Consider the following 27,741-nt stretch of genomic DNA (forward strand, 5'->3'; position numbering starts at 1 on the left):
TGGGATTAAGCTTCTTGTGAAGAAATAACTACGACAAGCACAGGATTTGAACCAGCAACCTTCTGAGCACAAGCATACAGCCACAACCATAACCCGCAGAACCGAACACCAGCCCCACGTTCTGACATTTAAACATCTTCAAACATCTTCAAACATCACCTTCCTAAAGGAGGAAGAAGAACAGCTCTATCAATAATTTGTAGTTCCAGAATCACTTCAGGAAGAGCAAGAGCAGAACGGAGCGACTGGCTTACTTTCCGTCGGCCAGGTTGACCCCTTGGAATAGGGGGTAGTCCTCTGGCGCAGGTTTGCCCGTATGGTCTTCATACAGGAAGACGGGCGAGCGGCCCACCTCCATCCCAAGCTGCTGGATGCCCTGCGAGTTGTAGACGGACAGCAGGAACGCCTGGCTGTTCTTCTTTGGCTTCACCGTCATCAAGATTGAAAAGTCTTCAGGAAATGCAGCCGCTGAAAGGAATGGGGAGTTACAGCTTAAGAGTGATGCTCATTCATCCATTTCCAGATGCTCACCGTTAAATAATACGGAGCGTAACTGAGACACGGTCACTGCAAGCATCAAACATTATCAAGCATTAAGGCCTCTTCTATGGATAAGGGCAGCTTAAAAATCTTTCCATCTGAAATGCTTAAAGATCTGAGTTAAATACAGTTCTGAAACAGATCCTGACCACTGCACAGAGCACAGAAGGATTAAGTATGTCACCAGCTTTCTTGAATGAAAAGGAACTATTTATTTCCTTATTTTTTCTCTTCAGGAAAATTTCTGACGGCGTTCCCTTGTGAGGATGCTGAGGGAAGAGCAACATGAGCAGCTAGGTAGTGACAGCATTCCTTCCAATTTTCCGTTGTCTAACTGTGCCTGAGGTGTTTCCACTGAGACAGCCCTTTCAAAAATAGACTTGTAAAAGGGTGAAATCCCTCTCCCAGCGGCCTGCTCTCTGTCAGAAGCAGCAGGGGTGTTGTAACATTCTCTTTTTTCCTGGAAAATTTCTGCTGGCTTGTTTTTTAAATATTGAATGTGCTTAATACTCCACAGCTTGAGGTCATTTTAAACACTCCGTACCCTTAAGCAGTTTAGGTTTTAGCAGTTGAGATATCCTGACATCCAGTGATAGATTTCACATTATATTTCATTCCAATAATGCTATTTTGGTAACACTTTACTTGACGGGGCACAAATAATGTAGTATTATACTATTACTTGTGTATTAAATAACCACAAACTAAGTCTTATTTGCATAATGATGTCACATTAATGTGTCATTAATGAATCATGATATATGTTTTATCTCAAGCAATTACTATATTTGTTACTATATCTGTTAGTTCTGTAAACCTTTGTGAACTACTGAAGGAACAAGTCATGAATACTGTCAGTACTGTTGAGTCAGTGAAATACTGATCTCAAGTTTGTTCATTAATGAATCGTGACACACCTTAATCTCAAGTAGCAACCATATTTGTTCATGATTTGTGCTTCAGTAGTAACTGAGTTATTACTAAGTATTTGAGCCCCGTCAAGCAAAGTGTTACCACCATTTCTTTAAGTTCTCTGATTGAAAACCACTGGATTTTTATTACACAGAGAACATGCACCCAGCCACCAGACGACTATCTTTCTTTATGTGAATTAGACATAAATGTCATAGCTTTGTGTGGCTGTAATTCTTACTTTAGATTGTTGTCACCCACACAATGTGCAGGGTAGCTGCATAAGGGACATAGAAGTACTCTTTTTAACCCGTGACCTCTGACACAAGCTCTTTGTGTGGTCTGACCTCTTCGACAGTTGGTAAATCATTCACACCCCCCAGCAGCCACGTCATTAGCCAAGAGCATTGTGGGATATTCTAAGCAAAGTCCCCCCCCCACCATCCCACCAAGCACCCAGGAATGCTGCACTTTAGGGATCACAGATTTCCAAAAGTTGCTAGTCAGCCTGAGGGAACACAAGGTCACAGTATGGGGGGGGGGGGGGGAGGGCTATGCATGTCTGGAGCTACGCAAATTCAGCAGACCGACAGGAAAGGAAGGAATGAATGAGAAGTCCCTTGGGGGGGAAGGGGGGCTATTCTCATCAATCTTCAGTTTTCTGAATAGTTTTGCTTCCATATAGTTCACTTTGCCTGCAGAGTAATGTGTGAACAAATCTAGGGCAGCCTGGATCCCAGGGAAGTGTTTGGGATACTTCATGCTCGCAGTAATCAATGCACATGACTGTGAAATCTTTGTAAATCTTTGGGAGGTATAATAAAAACACATTCGGAGAGGCTGTGTGTTTCAGATATCCAAGTTATTCAAATTATTCTGCTCTGAAACCAGGACTGCAATGGGATTAGAAACCGACGCTGGACGTTTGCCCATATAGGCTCACCATACATACATACTGTCAATACTGCCTATTGCAGGGTGGGAGGTTGTTCCTCCACAATGTTTTTTTCTGGACAGGGGGTGGGGGTAGGGGTGAGGGTGGGCCAGATGGCGACCCCTGTCAATGACATTATTTGAGCTGGTTCTTGGCCACCCCCCATTTTACAGCGTTTCCACTGCCTCTGTCAGCGTAGTGGCTGAACTGCACAGTGAAGCTAACAGATAGTGTCCTCTGACTCACGGTTCTGGTTAGGCTTTACCCCGTAGACTCCAAATGCCCAGGGCCGGCTCTACGTGTTCAGGAGAGGGGGCAGGTAAGGATCATGCACTGATCACAGCGCGTTGCCGCGCCCACCGTACGACAAACCGCCTCAGGGATGAGAACCTGAGTGCAGCAATGCGGCAGGTGATACCTCAGCACCACACTATTCCGAATGTGGCTGGAGGGCCAACCCTGCCTGTTCAGGGGCCTCAGGCAGGAAGTATTTCTTGAGAGGCAGAAAAGCCAGAAAAATTCATGATCTTTTTATTTCCTCTGAAACGCAGGTAATTCAAGGCCCTTAGGCTGCTGTCTACTCTGCCTACAGCTAGAGCTGGCCATGTTTTTTTTTGTCTGGGCCCCAGTGCCAATCTGGCCCCAGTGCCAATCGGGCCCCAGTGCCAATCGGGCCTCTGGCTGCTGCCTAGTTTGGTTATGCCAGGATCTGACTCAGCAAATACCACCAGTTCCTGAGCTTTGAAGGTGGGCGATTAAAGGTGTTTAACATCTGACACGATTCTGTTGAGCCCCCCCGCTGTTATTACAGATGCTATCAGGGGTCTCTGAGGAATGCAGCCCGCCCACTGGTGTCTGGCGGCTGGGCTGCTCGTTGGTTACGTGCCTAGAGTGAGACTGTGCTCTCAATGTCAGAACAGCTCTGTTGCTCAGCGAAACAGCGACTGACCTGATATTCCCTCTGACTGGGCAAAGTAATCTCCATTGGCAACAACCCTTTACAAATTTTATAAATTAAGGGACACACAAAGATAGAAATGGTAAAATAAGGGCAAAAACATATGGCCAGATACATGTTTACATCAGTACTATTGAAAAGGGCCGATATAAAACAGTGAAGAACTGTAATCACAGTAAAGTTTCCGAGGAAGTCATGAGTTTTCTGGAAGATTCCAGATGACCCCAACTACTATTCCGAAGCTCCTCTCTGAGGCCTCACTTTGCCTGCTGCAATAAGAGCAGTTTTTTCCACTTTTTTGATCCATTTGTTTCACTTATGATGCAAATGGGAAAGAATCCATTTTCTCATATTCAGGCTACAGCATAATTCTAGTGTTGCTGCTGTCTATGTAATGACATTACATTTGGCCAGAAACAGCAGTCAAAAATATATAAAAACCAAATAAAACTGGAGAGAATAATAGGAGTTATGGAGCAATTAGCAGCAGCTCTTAACTTTAATTACACCATCATGTTTAACTTGACAATACTGAACTACTCTGCTCTATATAAACACAACTCAGAGAGGGCAGACTATCAAATAAACTTATTCAGATAATGAACAGATTTAAGATTTCAGTAACAAATGTTTCAACTTTTGATAAACAATTCCAAATAAGCCTTCATCATTATTTTAATTCAGAAAAATTTGAACTATTAATACAAATCAAATAAGTTTACCTATAAGCTTGTGTGTCATTATTTTCCTCATAATTTAAAACATTGTTTAAGGTTGAATGACTAATTATTCCCAAGGCTAGATTGCTGAAACATGGTTTGAGTAAATTCTAAATGTCCATGCAACAGACACAATCTGATTCATGCCATTATGACTAAATGGCTTATAAACCCACAACCTTCTCTTTACTTGTTCATGATACGTCAAATATAACTCAACTGTACTTTCCCTTTTCCTTTTTGATAGCCTGATTTGTATTTGGTTTGTTTCTTATCTAACATCTTTTTATTTCAAACAGTTCGCTAGACCAAAAAGCTATGGTCTTCAAATAATTACTGTCAAGTCAGGTATTTTCTGTAATAGTAATTGATACCATTTTATTGATTCCCCTCCATCAGGAGGGCGGCCACCTGTTGCAGCTCCCAGGGAGTTGGGGGTTAAGGACCTAGCTCAAGGACCCGCAGAAATGGCAAGGTCAGGCTTGAAGCAGCGACCTTCTGATCACAGGCACAAAGGCTTAGCCCACTGGGACACACACTGCCCCAAATGCAGGCTCCGAATCTGCCCCTCATCCGAACGGTACAAAACGGACCATTTAGTCCAGTTTACGAAGCAGGGGTGTCCCATTTATAATTACATCCATGAATCTGGGCAGCACAAAGTGCCATAAAATGGAAAGAAAACAGGCCACAGAGAATGATTGTAAAGAATGAGCTCTGAAGAGGCTGAGGATGTCACACACGTCGGCTTGTGACTGGCAGCAAGACATATTTGCAAATCAGGTGTATTTTTTCAGCTTAAAGCCCCATTGTTGTACAAATAAAAAATGATGTGGGTCTGCAGGTTAAAGTGTCCGTGAGATGAGGCCATATCTGCTCAGCTCGGGCCAGGCAGCCGCTGCGGTGAGTCTCTCTACTCCTTCACCACCACAATTGGAAATCAGAAGCTAGGCGAAGCATTAGAAGGTGCTGGAGGGAAAAGGGAGCTTCTGGACGAGAAGAGCTTCTGTGTGCAGCTGAAAGAGTCTTTACTGCCCTGGGGGTAAGACTCGGGATATGACTCAAAAGAGCCGCTGCTGTTGGAGACCTCTTACATCCCTGCCAGGCATTTACAGTGGCAACCTAAGATTTCACTGGGGATTCCAGGGAGAATCAATAATCATATTGTTATACAATCCTGCCTTCCACTCAGTGCTATATACTCCTATGCTGGACTTCGCTGTTTTCCATGCGCACCTCCAATCTCCCAGTTCCTCCTGCCTCATATCTGTCTTCATATATATCCATCCATCCATCCATCCATTTCCTCCCGCTTATCCGAGGTCGGGTCGCGGGGGCAGCAGTCTCAGCAGGGAAACCCAGACTTCCCTCTCCCCGGCCACTTCATCCAGCTCCTCTGGGGGGATCCCGAGGCGTTCCCAGGCCAGCCGAGAGACATAGTCCCTCCAGCGTGTCCTGGGTCTTCCCCGGGGCCTCCTCCCAGTGGGACATGCCCGGAACACCTCACCAGGGAGGCGCCCAGGAGGCATCCTAATCAGATGCCCGAGCCACCTCATCTGACTCCTCTCAATGCGGAGGAGCAGCGGCTCTACTCTGAGTCCCTCCCGAATGACCGAGCTCCTCACCCTATCTCTAAGGGAGAGCCCAGCCACCCTGCGGAGGAAACTCATTTCGGCCGCTTGCACTCGCGATCTCGTTCTTTCGGTCACTACCCACAGCTCGTGACCATAGGTGAGGGTAGGAACGTAGATCGACTGGTAAATCGAGAGCTTCGCCTTTTGGCTCAGCTCCTTCTTCACCATGACAGACCGATGCAGCGCCCGCATCACTGCGGACGCCGCACCGATCCGCCTGTCGACCTCCCGCTCCATCGTCCCCCCACTCGTGAACAAGACCCCGAGATACTTAAACTCCTCCACTTGGGGAAGGATCCCATCCCCGACCCGGAGAGAGCATTCTACCCTTTTCCGGCTGAGGACCATGGTCTCGGATTTGGAGGTGCTGATTCTCATCCCAGCCGCTTCACACTCGGCTGCGAACTGTCCCAGCGAGAGCCGAAGGTCACGGTCTGATGAAGCCAACAGGACCACATCATCTGCAAAAAGCAGAGACCTAATCCTGAGGTCACCAAACCGGACACCCTCAACGCCCTGGCTGCGCCTAGAAATTCTGTCCATAAAAGTTATGAACAGAATCGGTGACAAAGGACAGCCCTGACGGAGTCCAACCCTCACCGGAAACAAGTCCGACTTATTGCCGCTCATGCGGACCAGACTCTGGCACCGGTCATACAGGGACCGAACAGCCCTTAAAAGGAAGCCCGGCACCCCATACTCCCGGAGCACCCCCCACAGGACTCCCCGAGGGACACGGTCGAATGCCTTCTCCAAGTCCACAAAACACATGTAGACTGGTTGGGCAAACTCCCATGAACCCTCCAGAACCCTGCGGAGAGTATAGAGCTGGTCCACTGTTCCACGGCCGGGGCGAAAACCACACTGCTCCTCCTGAATCCGAGGTTCGACAATCCGGCGGACCCTCCTCTCCAGAACCCCCGAATAGACCTTACCAGGGAGGCTGAGGAGTGTGATCCCCCTATAGTTGGAGCACACCCTCTGGTCCCCCTTCTTGAAGAGGGGGACCACCACCCCGGTCTGCCAGTCCAGAGGCACTGCCCCCGATGTCCACGCGATGCTGCAGATGCGTGTCAACCAAGACAGCCCTACAGCATCCAGAGCCTTCAGGAACTCTGGGCGGATCTCATCCACCCCCGGGGCTCGGCCACCGAGGAGCTTTTTAACCACCTCAGCGACCTCCGCCCCCGAGATAGGGGAGTCCACACCCAAGTCCTCATACTCTGCTTCCACATCGGAAGGCGTGTCGGTGGGATTGAGGAGGTCTTCGAAGTATTCCTTCCACCGACCCAAAACGTCCCGGGTTGAGGTCAGCAGCACCCCATCCCCACCATAAACAGTGTTGATGTTGCACCGCTTTCCCACCCGGAGCCGCCGGATGGTGGACCAGAATCGCCTCGAAGCCGTCCGGAAGTCGTTTTCCATGGCCTCACCGAACTCCTCCCAAACCCGAGTTTTTGCCTCAGCGACCGCCGAAGCCGCATCCCGCTTGGCCTGCCGGTACCCGTCAGCTGCCTCTGGAGTCCCACAGGCTAAATAGGCCCGATAGGACTCCTTCTTCAGCTTGACGGCATCCCTCACCACTGGTGTCCACCAGCGGGTTCGCGGATTGCCGCCGCGACAGGCACCGACTACCTTACGGCCACAGCTCCGGTCAGCCGCCTCCACAATGGAGGCACGGAACATGGCCCATTCGGACTCAATGTCCCCCGCCTCCCCCGGGACATGGGAAAAGTTCTGCCGGAGGTAGGAGTTGAAACTCCTCCTTACAGGGGATTCAGCCAGACGTTCCCAGCAGACCCTCACTATACGCTTGGGCCTGCCAGGCCTGGCCGGCTTCCTCCCCCACCAGCGGAGCCAACCCACCACCAGGTAGTGATCAGTTGACAGCTCCGCCCCTCTCTTCACCCGAGTGTCCAAGACATGCGGCCGCAAGTCCGACGACACGACTACAAAGTCGATCATCGAACTGCGGCCTAGGGTGTCCTGGTGCCAAGTGCACATATGAACACCCTTATGCCTGAACATGGTGTTCATTATGGACAATCCGTGACGAGCACAGAAGTCCAACAACAGAACACCACTCGGGTTCAGATCGGGGGGGCCGTTCCTCCCAATCACGCCACTCCAGGTCTCACTGTCATTGCCCACGTGAGCATTGAAGTCCCCTAGCAGAACAAGAGAGTCCCCAGAAGGAATGCTCTCCAACACCCCTTCCAGAGACTCTAAAAAGGGTGGGTACTCTGAACTGCCGCTCGGCGCATAAGCGCAAACAACAGTCAGAACCCGTCCCCCCACCCGAAGGCGAAGGGAGGCTACCCTCTTGTCCACCGCGGTAAACCCCAATGTACAGGCGCCCAGCCAGGGGGCAATAAGTATGCCCATATGTCTTCATATATATTACTCGCATAATTAGAGAATAATGCTGAAACTACAGAAGCATATCATTAAAATACTCTGCATACATTCCGCCAAAAGAAAGAACATACCTTTGCTTCAGTGCCTGACTTTCAGATACTAAAAATGTACTTGAGAAATCTGCAGAACTTGTAATTCTGTCACTCACATGATTAATGAATGATAATGTGATTTTAGGCGCAAAGAAAAGAAAATAAGTTAAGGTAGAGCCTCTTCGAGGTGATTGTGTTGACTTTGGCTGTCCGGAAACCACAGTGCATGCATCAACCTCTTAAAGAGGTCAAATTTCTAACATCTGGGGTAAAGTGGAGTTTTTCAATGAAAAGGCACTGAAGGGATGCTTCTTAACATTCTTGTTTGTTTTTCAAGGAAGCTCTTTTATTAATAAGTGAAACATTTTGGTTGGCCTAGTTTTGCATGGGATAACTACTGTACATATAAGGGTGTTGAAATGAGAAAGCAAGGCATAGTCTCAGTGGTGTCATTGGTCCAGAGATCAGAAAGAGTGGGAAAGTAGGAGTGAAAGAATGGAAGAAATCAGAGGATGTAATCCTGAGCTGCTACAGTATAATCAACTTTTCTTTGTATTTTACTTATGATCCATACTGGAGTTTTAAGGCAGGAATGCGTTGTGATCAGATGCCCCAAGTGTGTATCACAAAAACTTCAACCTGGGTGTGAATTTTAATTTGCCTGAGTGTGAATTTTAATTTGCCTAACACCCAGACAGCCAAAAAGCAAACACGATTACACGATTTACCCAAATATACTTATTTAGAATATTGATTGAAACAAAATATGAATTTAGATTCATTCTTCAACATATTTCAGTTCCAGAGCCCTGCAGTTTGTTGATTACATTGTAGAAAGAGAACCACATAGAAGCTTAAGCTGCAAAATCAGCGTACAGTGCACAGCCATCAGTATGGAGCAGAGATGCAGGGCTGAGAGTGGGATGGATACTCACCAGGGTAAAGCTGCTTTGTGGGGGCACTAAGCTGAGCCTCTTTGGATACTCTATAAGCCACATCTGGTCCTTTGGAGGACTTCCTGTGCGTGCAGAAACCTGTCGCTTTTGTTACGCCTTCTGGTAAACTGTGAAAGTCTAATATCTTCAAGAGATCTGCCGGTTCCGCTGTGGGGAGAGAGGGTTGGGGGGGTGCGAGAAAAATGAGACAAGTTATACTCAGAGTAAATGACACAGCCACTCAAAAGGGCCGAAACTTAAAGAAGACAAATTATACTCAGAATAAACAATACAGCCACTCAAATGGGCAGAAACCAAGCAAACAAATGCTAGTTACTCCAGCTCAGGTCACCTTATCCAGTGCAAACCCAATGTGTCATCATGGACTATAGCACATCAGATAAAAAGGGTTCTCATGATGCTTACAAACTTTTTCCGAACCATTCTGAAGAGTCTGTCTGTTCTCCTCAATGTCTCCTTTTCAGCCACGGCCTGTGCCACCCACGGTCACAAAGCCACGGTCACAAAGCCACGATCACAAAGCCACGGTCACAAAGCAGTGGTCACAAAGATACAATTAACTTAGCTGTTGACACGGCCTACAGCTTGCCGCAGAGTCCAGCCACTCCATTTTGAGGCAAGTGGTTTTTCTCAAGTCCACACTTTTCTACTTGGGTGCAAATGCCTAGGCTGCGCTTAGAGCACGCTCAGTCCACTGCAGCATGACAACATGCAGCAGATCACCAATGCAGCTAACAGGGGCTCACTGTACATTCATCAACAGCTGCTATCATTTATTCATCATCTAAAGTCATTTGCACACACTGTTATGGATGTTTCTGTTATTAATTTATTTGAACTGACATACCAAGCTACATTACAATCCAAATTCTGCACACAAGTGTACAGATCGCAATGACACATGTACAGTACATATAAATGTACAGTACACCCGCATACAGTACACACTGACACGTGCAATACACAGATGTACAGTACACATGTACAGTATACACTCACACGTATACAGCACACACACATGGACAGTATACACTCACAAGTATACAGCACACACACATGGACAGTATACACTCACAACTGTACAGCACACACACGTGTACAGTATACACTCACAAGTGTACAGCACACACACATCTACAGTATACACTCACACGTATACAGCACACACATGTACAGTATACACTCACAACTGTACAGCACACACATGTACAGTATACACTCACAAGTATACAGCACACACACACGTACAGTATACACTCACAACTGTACAGCACACACACATGGACAGTATACACTCACAACTGTACAGCACACACACATGTACAGTATACACTCACACGTATACAGCACACACATGTACAGTATACACTCACAACTGTACAGCACACACACATGTACAGTATACACTCACACGTATACAGCACACACATGGACAGTATACACTCACAACTGTACAGCACACACACATGGACAGTATACACTCACAACTGTACAGCACACACACATGTACAGTATACACTCACACGTATACAGCACACACATGTACAGTATACACTCACAACTGTACAGCACACACATGTACAGTATACACTCACAAGTGTACAGCACACACACGTACAGTATACACTCACAAGTATACAGCACACACACACGTGCAGTATACACTCACAAGTGTGCAGCACACACACACGTACAGTATACACTCACAAGTATACAGCACACACACATGTACAGTATACACTCACAAGTGTGCAGCACACACACGTACAGTATACACTCACACGTATACAGCACACACACGTACAGTATACACTCACAAGTGTACAGCACACACACACGTACAGTATACACTCACAAGTATACAGCACACACACATGTACAGTATACACTCACAACTGTACAGCACACACACACGTACAGTATACACTCACAAGTATACAGCACACACACATGCACAGTATACACTCACAAGTATACAGCACACACACACATACAGTATACACTCATAAGTATACAGCACACACACATGTACAATATACACTCACAACTGTACAGCACACACACACGTACAGTATACACTCACAAGTATACAGCACACACACATGTACAGTATACACTCACACGTATACAGCACACACACGTACAGTATACACTCACAAGTGTGCAGCACACACACGTATAGTATACACTCACAAGTATACAGCACACACGTACAGTATTCACTCACAAGTGTGCAGCACACACACGTACAGTATACACTCATAAGTGTACAGCACACACACGTACAGTATACACTCACAAGTATACAGCACACACATGTACAGTATACACTCACAAATATACAGCACACACACGTACAGTATTCACTCACAAGTGTGCAGCACACACACGTATAGTATACACTCACAAGTATACAGCACACACACGTACAGTATTCACTCACAAGTGTGCAGCACACACACGTACAGTATACACTCACAAGTATACAGCACACACACGTACAGTATACACTCATAAGTGTACAGCACACACATGTACAGTATACACTCACAAATATACAGCACACACACGTACAGTATTCACTCACAAGTGTGCAGCACACACACGTACAGTATACACTCACAAGTATACAGCACACACACGTACAGTATTCACTCACAAGTGTGCAGCACACACACACGTACAGTATACACTCACAAGTATACAGCACACACACGTACAGTATACACTCATAAGTGTACAGCACACACACGTACAGTATACACTCATAAGTGTACAGCACACACATGTACAGTATACACTCACAAATATACAGCACACACACGTACAGTATTCACTCACAAGTGTGCAGCACACACACGTACAGTATACACTCACAAGTATACAGCACACACACGTACAGTATTCACTCACAAGTGTGCAGCACAGACACGTACAGTATACACTCACAAGTATACAGCACACACACGTACAGTATACACTCATAAGTGTACAGCACACACATGTACAGTATACACTCACAAGTATACAGCACACACACGTACAGTATTCACTCACAAGTATACAGCACACACACGTACAGTATACACTCATAAGTGTACAGCACACAAACGTACAGTATACACTCACAAGTGTACAGCACACACACACGTACAGTATACACTCACACGTATACAGCACACACATGTACAGTATACACTCACACGTTTACAGCACACACATGTACAGTATACACTCACACGTTTACAGCACACACACATGTACAGTATACACTCACAAGTGTACATTATACACTCAGACATATACAGTATGCACAAGCAAATGAAATGGCATACATGTACGTTGCCTTGACACTTCCCTCTGCCCTGATGCAATGTTGGCAGGAGCTCCTGTGATGTAGGTCAGTGAGGATGGGGGCCACAAGAGAGCCTGTCTGCCTTTCTCTCAAACAACTGCAGTCAATAGCATGTGAGAGGTTACTGTGTTTGGTCAGTGCTGCGATTGTGACCCATACAGATGTATGACTGCAACACGGAGGAGATGAAGGTTATAGCACGTTAGCACATGGTGTCCCTCTGATGGGTGGCTCATTGGCTAGGTACCATAATACATTATAAACGTGTATTTTTGTGTTTCATGTGCTTCATTCAACCATTTCCACCTGCAGGATAAACCAAAACACAAAAGGCATCTTTATTTCCCACTGTCATGTCTGGCAGGTTGTTCACAGCTGAGAAAATGTAGAGATCACAGGCAGTAGATTCTGGAGTGAGGATGTATCTCCTCCCCCATGACACACACACACACACACACACACACACACACACAGGTTTGTAATTATACCTTTGAGGCGACTCTCCATTCATTTCTATGGGGAAAACTCCTGCACATATGAAATGACAGTAATACCTTTCATAGGACAGCTGAAAACTCACTTTGCAGTAACAATAGACAGCAGGGATCTGCCACTCAAATAAGAGAGGGACCTCAGCCCCTGGGGAGTCTCCTTCAAAACAGGAGCTTCAGTCTGAGTATGTGGTCGACCTCAGAAGTGGGAAAGCAGGTTAAGATTACCTATGTGTCTAAATTAGTAAATGACCATTATGCATCTGCCCATACATCCAACCTGCAGCCACTTATCCTAGCTAGGGTTACCGAGGGGATCCAATCCCAGGCAGCACAAGGAACAAGGCTGGGCTGCACCCTGGATGGGAGGCCTTCACAGTAAATGCCAACTTAAATATTAACTTATGCAAGCTAACAATGGTAAGTTCTCTGATAGATGTTCTGAGAAACTTTAATCAACTGCAATTAGTGGCCTGTTTAATTCTCCCTGGCAATACCTACTCACATGGAAAACATGTGAGTAAAAAACATTTGCCTTAATTTATAAATCTTCCAAGCAAGACAATTACTCAGACAGCTGAAGATATACAAACTGTTATGACATCGCTGATACGCTTGAGTAACAGCTGAAAATTTGCCTATTAAATGACATGCAGTGGCAAGTAGATTGATTTCTCCCTGTTCATGCATTTCGAACAGCTGAAAGCTCATCAGCCAAAACGACTTTGTAATGATTTTGTTGACGGGGCCTAGCCTGAGGAGGGGGACACGTGTGTGGACATGTGCAGCTAAAGCTTTACACGGGCAAACATTTTCACTTTTTATTGTTTTGTTTGATGAACTGAAGTTTATTTGACTATCTGTACATGTACTGGCCAAGCCCGAGAGAAGGCTGATGTATTTTGGCAGACCGGCTAGTTTAGACAGGAAGGCTGGCGTTTTATATTAAGGCAGGAAGCTAAACTACATACCCCATAGAGTGTGGCTATCTCCTACACACAATGCCCTTTGGGGAGGGGGGGGGGGGGTGGACAGCCTGAAGTGAAGTGACTCCACCGCTACTAACATGGTGACAGCAGCCCACCCTAATAAAGGCCTCACAGTTGACCGGCAGCTAGGTGTGTTCTGATGTCTTACTCCTAATAACAAGCATGTGCACGACAGACAAACTGCTCCTCGCATTCCAAAGGCCGGTTCGTTTCCTGAGAACATTGAGTAACAGGCCTGCTGGCCCTTTTGCTGACATACGGTCCCAAGGGCACCGCTAGAGATTTCAGGCCCCATATCACATTAGAATCCCAACCCAGACCAATCCAATTTTGCTCCAAATATTTTAGGGGCCTCCTGTTACTCAGGGGCCCTTTGAATCATCCTTATCCCCCACAGTACCCCTGTGTAGTCCTAATAGATCAGGCCAGAGCCCGCCTCTGACAGACCACTCTCACAAGCATTCACGTCTCGTGCTGCCAGTCCTCTGTGACACAATATAAAACCGTCCAGCATCATCTCAGTCGTTAGCGACGTCAAAGGATGATGTAACAGTCAAGCATACAAGGAGTGGGCCCTGTGTGCTTCTGGCTTTCCCGGCCTGTGTTTATAAAAACATCTGCTCTGTGAGTACACACTGGAGTATTAAAGCTTGTCGGCAGGAAGCGGAGCACCTGAGCCAGGAATGAACATCCATCAGGGAATAGAGCTGTTTCGCTTTCTGAACAGCGGGCGCCAAACCCATGGCTACTCATCTGATCAGTGTGAGGCACCTCCGTCCCCACGTATAAACACCGCAAGCCTCCTTACTCCGATTACACAGCTTCCTTAATGAGCTGAAGAAGGCAATGCCAGGGGAACACTTCAGACAAGCGATTTCCATTGCAGAGTCGGGAGCGATGCAAAACAAAATCTGCAAAATCAACTTAATTAAAGTGAGATACGTCCAGTGAGACCGAAACGAAACTCGATCATGGTTATAAACCTCTACACTTCAGATATAAACAGCTCTGGTGAACCAAAGCTCAGTATTATTATCTGAAGACTACAGGTGAACCATCTGCCTTTAATATGCACGAGTCCTATCATAGGAACCCAGGGAGAAATGCAGAAAAGCCTGCAGAATTACACAACAGCAACTCGTGTCTTTGTTTGTTTTGATCCAGGGAAACAAATGATTGATTTTAAAGGTTCTGGCATGCCGTGGGCCCATCTGGAGCCACGCTGATTTGGGGGGGGATGCGGGGGGGTCTTTTGTTCTCCCTCCTTTCCTGTGCTGGCCCACCGTGGTCCCACCAGTGACAGCGCCCTGCCGCTTGCCAGCTGTGGCTGCCAGTGTTCGCCCCCGACCACGGCAAGGCACTCGCGTTCGGACTGGCGCCGAAACGTTTCCGAGGCCAGAGGGGATCCTGCCGGCATCTGCCAAGCCGGCCGTCGGATCGTCGAGGCATCAAGTAGATGACGTGTCCCAGCCAGAGCCCCAAACGGCACGCAGCTGCTCTCCAGGCACCTGAGTCCAGACGTCGCTTCTCACTGTTTTATCCTGCCTAGTTTTCTAAAAATTTCTTTTCCACATTCTTTCTGCAGTCAGAACTGATTGCTGTTATAAAAACTGCCAACAGAATGTAAGTGACATTGCTATGCGTGTTTCCTTCACATGCAGTACATGGTATATAATCCCTTAAAAAAGTACTTCAGTCACCTGCTTGAGGCCATAATTGGATAATTTAAAACAAATTATCCCCAAAATTCACCATGAAGTTGATTTGTAATAATTCGTAACAAGGGAATTCCCTGAGTATTTAAGCATAACTGTTCTCTTTCTCTCTCTGCTGCGCACCCTGTCCAAGATTACCGGTTAGAAGATGGATGGATTGATAGATGAATGCATGGATGGATGGATGGATGGATGGATGGATATTTTCTCTTAAAGGAAGTTCCAGTACAGAAAAGCAGAGTTATCTTTGACACCTACACAGCTAAGGCATTGCAGCAGGTGGCTGTCATCTGGGATTTGCAGCGCCTTGTGGGATGTAAACATTCAACCACATGCTCTCCCACTCATGCTTCTCACCTTCCCCTGGCCAATGCACACAGCATCAAAGGAAGGAGAATCTTAATCTCATTTGGCCAGATGCCAATGGGATACCAGCCACAATGGGATACCAGCCACAATGGGATACCAGCCACAATGGGATATGAGCCACGATGGGATACCAGCCATAATGGGGTACCGGCCATCAAACAGTACTGTCCAGAGCCCCCCCATTCGGCCCAGACAAGGAGTATAGACTGGACAGGATTAACATTCTTGCTCCCAACTTTTCCTTTTTTCACCAGTCTCTTTCCTTGGTGCATTCGTGACCTCAAACTGAGGTCAAAGTATTTCCTAGGAAGACTGACTGGTTGCCAGAGGTCTGCTAATGAGGGCACCTGTAAATGGAGACAGATCTTCTCCTCTCCACAGTTACAGTATGTCCACTGAGAAGCAGCATTGCTGCGATTTCCCCAGTGACCGTTTCTTTGTGAGCACAGCGACACCTGACACCGGCGTACAGCGCTGCTGTACACACACACACACACACACACACACACACACACCCTTCTGCCTACTCCTGCTCTTTTTTCTGCAGGCCATGGTCATGGCCACACGCTGAAGAGCGTATCCTTTGCCAGCCACAGCTGGGCCCCCTGCATTTTACCCACAGTGGGTGTCAGCTAATACAGCAGCCGGGAGGCAGTGTTTGGGAGGAGTTTGGGAGGAGTAACTCAGTGGGACTTTGCAATCATTCGATTTCAAGTGCACAACCATTAGGCCATCGCTGTCTCAATTTGGCACCACAGCCACAAAACCAACAATTATCAAACAACTAAGTCAATATTTAGGACAAATTTAAGGAGAGCATTTCCAGCCTTCAGAATCACCCCCCCCCCCCCCATTTTAAGTATAAACAGCTGTACAGCTGTTTTACCTACAGATCTACCTTTACGCAAACATGCAGACTCTCCAACTCTCCTGCAGGCAAATTTACTCAATTCCCTCGTGTAAATGATCAAATTGGACATTGCATGTGATTCTGTGTTGTTTACGATGCTGAGATTCTTTAACATGTACATTCAAGATCCAGACTCCTTTAGGAGTGTTATCAAAAATTTAACAAGTCAAACATTGCTACTACAAGAAGGGCTGCTCTGCTCAGCTTATATTTACTAGCGTACACAGGGCATAAAAGCAGGTGAATCTCAAAATGCCAATTTATCCACTGATACACACTTGGGAAAGCATGCTGTATGAAGTTCTGGGAGTATTTTTTGTGCTAAGTGAACAGCAAAATATTGCCAGATGTTAATACACACTCTAGCCCTCCATCAAACACACACATATATGGCTTCGCTCTTCTCCTTTCCCTCCCTTTATGGTCTTTTTTTCCTTTCCAAACTGTCCAAAACAGTGTGAAGGTCCAAAATGAAACATGGTCCAAAATCTTTGGCCGGTGCAATTCACCCAAAGGTATCTAGCCAACATCTTGTATCTCCCCAGAACCCACACAGCATCAGAGTACAGAACCAGCACAGGTGTGTCTATACACCACCCACTCTCACTGAAGATCCTGAAGATGAAGATATCTGAGAAGAAGCCTGGCATCATGCATCAGCACCTTCCTGCCCGTTGCCTGGAGAGCGTACCTCTTCGTCTCTAACCCTACAGAACGAGACATTGCCAAGTCTACGAACATCTGAGTTCCATTACGTCTAACTGCTCCTGTGCATTGTTCTCCTGAGTTTCTTCCAGAGCCAGTTTGAGGTTTCGGCATTTGTGCGACCCAGACACTCAGACTCTACTGAGCATCCAAACCACAGGAAAGACATGGAGCGCATGGCCAAGTAGCCAGGCCACTGGAACCTATTAACGGTATATTACTGCACAACCCAAGCATAACTGCCATGCAGAACTGAATCTCTCTGAGCCCAGTCTCACATACACGCATCATATGAATGAACAGATTTAGTTGTCTTTCAATGAGGCCCCATGAAATGCAGATATCTCTGTTACGCACAGAATTGTACAGGATTTAAAAGCCATCTGCTGGCAATGAAACAAATGCAATCTGTCTGGTTTTAACCACCAGCTCTTGGCCTTTACTGTGATCTTGACATTTTTTTTTTATCAGTAAATTTAACAAGACACAATCAAAACATAATCCCATGTAGGATAATCCAGAGGACAAATGTCATGTTCTCCCAGTATGAACTGGAACACACACTGTTTTGTTGGATGCACTGACAATAGAACTTGGCACAGTCAGTAAAACTGCGTATAACTTAACATCGAGATTGAAAATCAAAATGCCCTAAAACTAGTATAATCATAAATAAGCATCCTTATGCAATGAAGGTTGTAGCGTATCCCAGAATGGACAGGAAGGAATACAGCCTGGACACATGCAGATGCAAAACCACATGAAACTGTGTGACTTTGGTCTGCAGGAGGAAACTAGCTTATGCAGAGAAAAAGCAGAGGTCTTTCTCACACACATACACACAGACGAACACAGATGTACTGAGGAACAAGGCGCCAACTGTATTATTGTGTGCAAAAAGTTAAAAAAAAAACCAAAGTGAGCCAGTTGCATGCTAATCCCCCAATGGACAGTTAAGGGGCCGAATTTGGCATCAACAGAGAGGAAGCTGGAGATGAAGCAACAGTTCAAATGACACACAGCACTGTGAATGTAAGACAGTGAGTATGCAGGACTCCACCTATTCGGACTTATCAAGTAAAGAAATACAATGTAAACAGCTTTTAGAGAAGAAAATTTGAAATAGTCCTGAAATACACCCTGTCCTTAATTTACCCAGAGTAATTCAACACATTTTATTCTTTAATAAGGCTATAAATAATTTACAAAGAGCCCAACAAAATGTTTCAGCTCTTTACTGTGTGGGTTTCAACTTTCATTTCATCTTTCCTACATAAACCGAAGCAACATGCATCAGGAAGTTTCCTGCCAGGCGGTAGTGCACTGTAGAAGGTGATCACTGAGAAGATCTTCCCCAGTTAAAGGACAGGAACTTCCCCGTCCTGCCTTATTTTAGCACAATTTTATTGTAGTGGCCCAACTGACCTTCACATCCCATAGGATGAACAACTGCACCTATAACACACCCATCCATGAGCTCGATACCACTGGATATTTGGTAGCAATTGCACTTAATACCCTGGTCAAAGAATATAAGAACACTTCTTTGCCAAGAATTTGAACCAACATTATATGAAAATATGGTATAATTTATATATAATCATGTAGGGACTAGTCACTTGGGAACTGGGAAGGTTGTGTCACACTTACTCACAGACCAATAAACATACTGTCTGACTTACATGTACATAACAAATTAACAATCTCTTCAGAACAAGGGAGCTTTATGACAGAACCAGCTCAGAAGTGGTCCAAGTGCAGAGTACCCACACTGCTGAGATAATGAAGTGGTTTTGCATTAGAGCTGAGCTAGCAGACTCTGACCTCAGCCCTACTTTATATTGCTTTAAAGCGGAGCTCTAATCGTTTCACTATTGAGTAAAAATAGAAACATTCCAACAGAAACGTGGTTTCTGGACGGTTCCATAACAACCTTGTGCAATCCTTAATCTTTATTTAAATGCTTTTGCCTTAAGATTGGGGCTGGAGCTGAGAATGGAACAACTGATTCATCAGTTGGTTCTTCCCTCAAGATGATACCCCTCAGTATTACACATCCTAACCTCTCCTGGTTTCATAAATCCTAAGCACTGAGGTGGACATAAGGGGGGACAGTGAGGACTGAAGATCTAGGTGAACTTTGTCACCAACCAACAGGAGTGTACAGTCTAAATACATCTCCGGTCTGACCAACAGGGATTTAGGTTCTAGGTGCACCTCTTTCCTGACCAACAAGGATTTAGGATCTAGATAAACCTCTTCCGAGACCAACAGGGAATTAGGATCTAGACACAATTCTTCCCTGACTTACAGGGATTTAGGATTTAGATATATCGCTTCCCTTTTCTTCTTTCTTGTTTCAAATGTGTTTCAAACCATTGCATCTGCTTATTTTGTTCTAGACTATTTTTTATGTCCCCAAATGTCTTTACTCCCCAGATGCAATGCATTTCATAAACAATAAGGATGTCTTCATGTGCATTTAAACATATATTCAAAGATAATTCAAAGTACAATTAAAAAAAGGTTCAACGACATTTTGCCCATTTTGCATATTCCACAGAACCATTTCACAATATGCAGAACTGCTTTGTTTAAGTTCTCTGTTTTATAAAAATGTGTTACCAGTGGGGTTCCTTGAGCTGCCAGGCAGTTCACACTGCAAAAGGCCACACGCAGACACACACAGCACATTTATCACTGACAAAGCCCTAAATACTCCGTATTGCTCTGTGCCGTATTTAGCTTCCCTTTGGCCCAAGGATCATATTTCTACAAATGAGCTCATCTCCCTCGCAGAGTTTTCAGTTCTAACTACATTCACATGTACCATCCGAAAATGGCAAAGCGAACCATCACATCTGTCACGTTCTATCAGTTTTACACTCAACTCTATATGACACTGCAGTAATGTTTCATAGAATAAAAAACAATGCCTGTATGTGGCATGTATTCTTTCATTCAGATTCTATGTGTCTGACAATCAATCAGTGGGTGCTTTCTGAGTGCTGAGTCAGGCCTTAGGGCTCTTAAGGCAGGGGAATTACCTGTGATCTCTATTTATGAAGGTCTCACTCTTCAAAATAACAAAAAAAAACTTCACTCTTGATTTGGATTCTTACAAGTAAATTATAAGAGCTAATTTGTTCATTTACATTACATTACATTAGTACATTACAAAAGACATGCATATACAATAATATAAATTTATTCAGTCAGTCGGAATGTCATTCTCTTGTCTGTATACACACCTAAACCCTGAGTGGTTTCTTACCACGATGACAGAGTATTCGCGCCAATGTGTCAATGTAAACCAGTCCACGAGGGGGGTTAATTTAGACCCTGTGGGATGCCACATGGCTCAGACACCTTCACCAAACTGACACATTATCAAGCGGGGTAGAAAAGACAACCCAAAATCCCAACCCAATGCGACAGTGCCCTGAAAAAGCAATTCCACATCTTCTCATCGAGCATGAGAATGCGCATCCACTGCTAGGAACCATGACGACCACGGCCACGTCTCATGAATAAAACGTTCAAGGTCAGGAAGGAAGAATGTGCGTTCGCCTCAAAAATAGCCCTTCGAGTCTTTTTTGATTTATAGGTAGGTGAGTGGTGTAACTCCACAGACATTCTCTGATGGATCTGAAACAGAAAGCCTCCTGATCTTGCCAGAGGGCTTACAGGCAACTCAGAAACCCATGATGAAACCTCAGGCCAAAGAAACGGCATGATACCCCTGCAATGTCGTTTCCGTCGGCTGGTCTGTTCAAGCCTGAATTCAGACCACTGACTCCAAGAAATGGCTTAGCCACTGAAGGAGGAATCTGTGGAATTTTCAACAAGTCCTGCCTTAATGCATTACCTCGTGCCAACAGGAACATTGTCACGTGTTTGATAAGCGCATGTTGCACATCGGCACCAAACAAAGCAGGGACTGACCCAGCGGCATAGAGCTGGGGTGGGGGGTGCAGGAGATAAAGCTGTGTGCTCTAAGAGCATCTTTGGGCTATTTTATTATACATGGCACAAAGTGTTCCTTTAAGGCAGTACAGAAAGGAACAATATAAATGCACTAAATCTTAGGACTTGAAAAGGAAAGATGTGAAATAAAGACTGTCATCTGAAGGATTGTAGCTCATTTGAACTGGCTCTGGCCATCGGATCTCACATGCTGACCTCAGCTACAATAATGCCACCATTCACAGTGTAAAATTGTACACTCTGGAGTCACTGCATCTCTCAAGAGCCTGACTCCAGAGCCCAAAAGTGTGGACTGTGTGACAGGGAGCTCCGAGAGAGCATAAACGCAGCTCAGCTGTGCATGGGTCCCCGAGGACTGTACTGGGAAACACTGCCTTTTGCTACAGAGATAAGGGTGCAAAATTGCCTTTTCACTATAATGTACTGGCTGAAGTGGAGCTAAAGTTTCAGCTTTTCCTACTAGCAGATACATGACGTGATACACGAGTCTATCTCACTGTCCAATCACTGAAGCTAGTTCAAACTGGATTGTAGGAGTGTGAGCGATTAAAAACCCAACCATAAATCAACAGAGAACCTGCAATTAATAACAGCAATGGCCATGATGTTCCAGTGCTGTTTCTTGCACTTGCCAAAAATATGTCTTTGAAATTACGATCGTGTTGTTCTGCTGTTAAACAACATTGCTGGATGCATATGAAGAGCTGGTCTCCTGCCATTGGAGGAAACATAAAGGATTTCACCTGTCAAATTGACATATTTATACATACATAAACAATACATGTGTATATATTGTACTTATAAATGGGGTATTCAAACATATAACCAAACATATAAACAAGTATTGTCTATAATATATAAACAAATTTTGACTATAAATATTGCCAGAAGAACTAGAAGTCATGAGAGACTGTGCTGGCTTGTCTTTTTTTTATTTTACCATTAAATAAAAGCCTCACCATCAGTTAATGGCACCAAAACAGCCAAACCGAAAACACCAGCCAAACACGGCCAAGGCCAGACTCAGGATGTGAATGAAATCACTCTGTACTTTGCCTTTAACTGTAGCCAGTCTGTAAAGGAAAACCTTCTAGAGCTGGAAATATTCCTATATCTGGATTTAGCATTAACTTTTGATCAGAATCTTCAGAAACAGCCCAGTTCAAATACAAATAGAAGAAATCCATTAAATCTTTGGAAAATTAATTAACAGGGCATGCTATCTTCCAAGCCTTTCTTAATCAAAAAAAGAAACAAAACTATATTTTAATTTGAAATTAAATAGCATTTTATTTTACAATCCATGCTCTGCCAGAAGACAAAAAAAACATCTGGACTGAGGTTCCTCTGGAACAAACACACAGCACAATGGCACATATCAGATCCAGATGTGTATGAAATGAGACTGTGGCATGAAGGATGGTCAGTGCCTCTTTGGGTAATCTTTCTCTGCTGAAAAAAATTGACCATCCTGTCAAATCCCTCCAAATGCACTGATGCTGAGCCTATCAGGGGGACCCTCCCCTCCTATACAAGGTATTCAAAGAATGTTTTCCAAGTATATCTGAGGAAAGCATATGGTCTGGCATTGAACTCTCCAGTGCGTCAGCGCATTTCTGCTAGAAAAGGACACTGTCGGGTTCTGGGGATCTCTTTTATTTACAACATTTGAATAGTGATCCATAAAACCACACTATAAAATATGCATTAGCTATGTCATAGATATCAGCTATGCAAACTAAACTGACCCCGGCCAACTGTGATCCTGGCCAAGAGGTTAAATACAGAGCAAGCACTGTGACACGCTGCTCCCTCACCGATGCGCGATGTGAGGATGACGTCGCAGAGAAGGGTTTACGTTACACTGGGGAACTATGAGCATCTCTGCCTGATTTCTGCAACTCATCAAAAGCTGCATTCATTTTACACTGCATGCCAATAAACAGCAGTCATGGGGGAGAAGCATGGCGTCGCATTTTATCAGCATGCTGAATGTTCCAAGCAGTACCCCCCCACACACACCCCCCCCCCCCCCCCCCCCCGCACTGATTTCATCATAGCATTTACCTTATATAGAATACAATTAAGCATGTTATCCTGTACCAGATCTTAAGAGGAATGGATATTTTGTCAAATCGGTCCCTCTGCACCTTTAAATTAAATTCCGAGAATTCTTCCTCGCAATAGAAGCCATGCTGTTGTTGCAGGCATGAATGCGCTCTAATGTCCTGCAGGTGGCTGCTCAAGCCCCTTTGACTTCAGCACCACTCAGCACTGCTGGGAAAGTCAGACCTGGATAGAGATACTGATGACGTTAGAGCTTCACTTTGCAGTGGCTCTCAAGCAGACCAGGTGTCATCCCCTTGGGACTGCAACTCTTACTATCTGCTCTACAGGAAGATAAAAAGAGAAAGTGCCCCTCTCGCTAGCCCTGAGTTTTGCATGTGTGCCTTCCATTAATTACCCAACATGTAAAAATAACGTGTTGCCTATTTCACCAATTAGTAATTCTGAATTGAAGGGGATTGGTAACCTATTGCCCACACAACCTTTCACAATTCTAGTTTTTACCAGTTAAAATGTATTTACTTCTATAACAAATGTATGTAAGCTCAATTGACTTACAGCAAAGAGTTATCATTTGCAAAATAAAAATGAGCATGATGTGTAATATATCATTCACCGTGTATGAGACAGAATATTCATAATATTGGTATATAATCTTTATAAGAGAAAACTATAAATATTATGCACATATAGTTACCTGTTTAAATGACTCAGGTTTCTAACATGTTTTTCATGTAGAATCATCAAATAATTTTTCTACACATTCTGGCTTCCTGCCAGTCAATTTAATCAAATTCCATGAATGATATATATAGATATATAGTTTCTCCTCAGAAGGACCATCATATAGTTCTGACATATCTAATTTCACGTCCTGTTGCAAACACTTTACAAACAAAACAAGAATTATTTCATGAAATGTCTGCTATGTTTGATTTTTGTCAACCCCTTGATTCTAGATTTCAGGTTTTATTCAAAATTAAACTTATTGTTCAATGTTTGTTGCCAGTGCCAACAAGCAACCATAAAGGCAAGACCTTTAGCCAAGTGCATGTTTAGGACTATCTATCTACAATCACTCCTCTACTTACGAATGGCTGTTTGTAACTTGAAATGTTTGTAAGTCGTTAACCAGCATAATTTTAACGGTATATGCAAGTACACAGAACTAGGATGCTGGGAGTACAAACGCTACGCTGCTGCGCGGCGGGAGTAGCGGCCAGAAGTCGTACTAGGCGGAATTGGCGCGCAGATTAAAAAAATTGATGTTGTGGACAGGAAACGGGAGCCCAGCATTCATATGTCTGAAAGTTTGTAAGTAGAGGAGCGTCTGTATCTATCTATCTATCTATCTGTCTATTTATCTATCTATCTATCTATCTATCTGTGTCTATCAATCTAGGGCCTATCTATTATCTATATCCATCCATCCATCCATCCATCTATTAATCTACCTATGTTCTTCCTCGTTTTGTTATGCTCTGGAAAGAAGAAGCCATATGGGCTGAAGGGTTTTGGTGTGAAAAAGGAGATTGCTTTATATTTCTCAATGAATAATGTCAAATCACTTAACAGTACATATCTCTGAAAGACAGAAAATAATTATTTTTCAATTAACTGTCAATAAAACTTCTGTGTTCTTCGGGAGTTCTTCAGTTCTTTGTTGGGCCAGTGTAATGCATTTAAGCACTTAACCACAAGCATATAACCACACTATGTTCTCTTTAAACATTAGATATCTGTACTACAAAGCATCCTCGCAAGACAGTGACCACTTCCCTGTATACTCTGCCCACACGGTACATGTTCAGATGTCTTAGCACTGAATTCAAGTAGTAGTCAGTGGTGAATGACCACAAGTGGTGATTCTCCTCAGTAATTCCTTCCAAAATATCCAGCTGCATTCAAGTAGTTTGAAGTTTTGAGACCCGCTTGAGGTTCGTTTCACTTTTACCTTTCGTTTGGCCATCAGACATTGAAATGCCAAGATATGACCAGCAGCTATCAAATACAACAGCTGTAGCAAAGGAAGCTCTCTTCCAAGAAAAAAACACACACAAGAATCCAAAACATCTCATTTCCAGTGCAGAGATCCTGAAGATGCTCTTGTTAATGGGACGCTCACATTTCAGCAAAATTATAGGGTGCACATGATATGCATATAAATTGCAGAAACTAAGGCAAAAGTGATCAAAAAGGCAGGAAAATTAAGTACATAAGAAGATGTGATAACGTGTATGCTATTTCGGATGAAGTTCCTAAGTACCAAAATGAGATTTCTTTAGCATCTAATTTATTTAACTGATATAAAACAGAAAGGATCTCGTCTTTTATTGAATTATTATTATTTTAAAACTTCGTTTATATAATAATAACCGTATTATTTATTTTGACAGGACTAGGTTCTCTATGAACAATCGGTACTATAGGTGGCGCAGGATTCTAAATCTCTGTGCGTTCATGAAACTAAAATGGAAACGGGACTATTATCGCACCCAAGAAAATAAACAAACGCTTAATAAACCTAAAATAAAATTAATGTATAGTTTCATCTATTGTTTAGACGTTAAACACAACAAATCAGGTTGAACCCAAATACCTCCAGTCAGATACAGTACATACTCTTTGTTAATGAACTTAGAATAACTCAATTTGATCTGCTTTAAGGCAGAGTTTTAATGATCTTTATTGTTCTTAAAAATTTAACAATGTACAACGTAGCCTCGTTGCATCTACAAAATCGAAAAAGACAACTTAAAACTAGTTACCTCGGGGTACGCTGGTACTAGTATTTGCACTATGAACAGACAAGTGACCAGCAAAGAGGAATATACTTTTGCTGCTATTGGACATTGCATTTTAAAAACAAAGTTTAGAAGATCATCAAGTCGTTGTTCTTACGGCACCACTTACCTGAGCTGACTTGCAAAGTTACAGAAAGAATGGCTATTAATAAAATTACATATAGGTCTTTCCACCGTTTTATTTTCCATCTTATATGGGTATCCATGACCACCGATAATGTCCCCGGCGGTGATAACGTATATTTAAAGTAAAGAGACAACTTCAGATGATGAAAGAATTCGCAACCAAAATCCAAAAACGGGGGGAAATATTATTTGGATGCAGCCATAAGTTTGCAGCCTGGATTCCGTTACTGCGTCAGTTCATGGATGGGACACCCTTTTCTGCACTCGCCCTCTCTCCTCTTCTGGCCGTGATCATAAGTGATGTCCCTTCTCCGTCTCCGCAACTGGAGGGTCCTGCAAATAATAGGGGGAAAAGTTTTGCGGAGATTAGAAAGCTGCCAGGAAAGCGGGGCCAATCACAGCGGTCGACACGGCACGGCGGCATTTCTCATTGGACGGCGCCCGTGGAAGCGAAGAGTTTGCTGGAAGTTCTCAGCCTCCGCGACTGCTCCTCCTTCCCCCCCACACCGGTCCTTATTAGAAAGCTGCCGGTAAAAGCCGTCTCTACCCCGGCCAGTCATGTTAATGTTCCTCGAAAGAGGCGTTACGACTGGCAGAAGCGCCAAGTTCGCATCAAGAGTATTGTTAAGCGCATATCATATTACGTTTCACATGCCTTTGGAGCTAAATAAAGACCTAGATTTTCGCATTCACTAAAAATAACGAGATAAAGATGCAAAACGAATATACGCATATTTATCCAAATAAAAAGACTGAAGTGCGAACTCTGATTTGCTTAAGTTTTTGTAATTTAACTATTAAGTTATATAATCGTAATCTGGGTATATTAGGTTTACATTACCATTGTAAATTTGTGTGATAAAGATTTCAATGCAGAAGACCCACGTCCCATTCCCTCAATTTCCTTATCAGTTATGATGAGCCATTCTGTACAGCCCGCAGACACTGACTATGGAGCCTAAAAACAATTGAGGGTAACCGTGTACTGCTAACACCACAATTAGCTAATAATTACAACTAAAGGCACTTTAAATGTACATGTTTATTTAAAACGAGATTAAGGGGAACTTTTGCTGCGAAGACCAAAAACTGCTCAATTCACTCCACCGCAGTGGTAATG

The 27,741-nt window shown here is 44.3% G+C and overlaps 1 protein-coding gene across 2 annotated transcripts in view; it reads right to left on the bottom strand.

The window, feature by feature from the left end:
- Positions 1 to 27,066, bottom strand: part of LOC111833387 (collagen alpha-1(V) chain-like) — a 93,347-nt gene extending 66,281 nt beyond the window's left edge. Inside the window, exons 1-3 of one of the 2 annotated variants that reach the window (XM_072703298.1) lie at positions 26,605 to 27,066; positions 9,083 to 9,250; positions 255 to 468 (exon numbers count right to left, since the gene is read on the bottom strand). In XM_072703298.1, coding sequence (XP_072559399.1) covers positions 255 to 468; positions 9,083 to 9,250; positions 26,605 to 26,701 — 479 coding nt within the window. In that variant the 5' untranslated portion in view covers positions 26,702 to 27,066. The remainder of the gene's footprint in view (positions 1 to 254; positions 469 to 9,082; positions 9,251 to 26,604) is intronic. The other variant, XM_072703289.1, reaches the window with a different exon arrangement.
- Between the last annotated feature and the right edge of the window lie 675 nt (positions 27,067 to 27,741).

Source organism: Paramormyrops kingsleyae, chromosome 2, assembly GCF_048594095.1.
Source record: "Paramormyrops kingsleyae isolate MSU_618 chromosome 2, PKINGS_0.4, whole genome shotgun sequence".
NCBI classification, from domain to species: domain Eukaryota; kingdom Metazoa; phylum Chordata; class Actinopteri; order Osteoglossiformes; family Mormyridae; genus Paramormyrops; species Paramormyrops kingsleyae.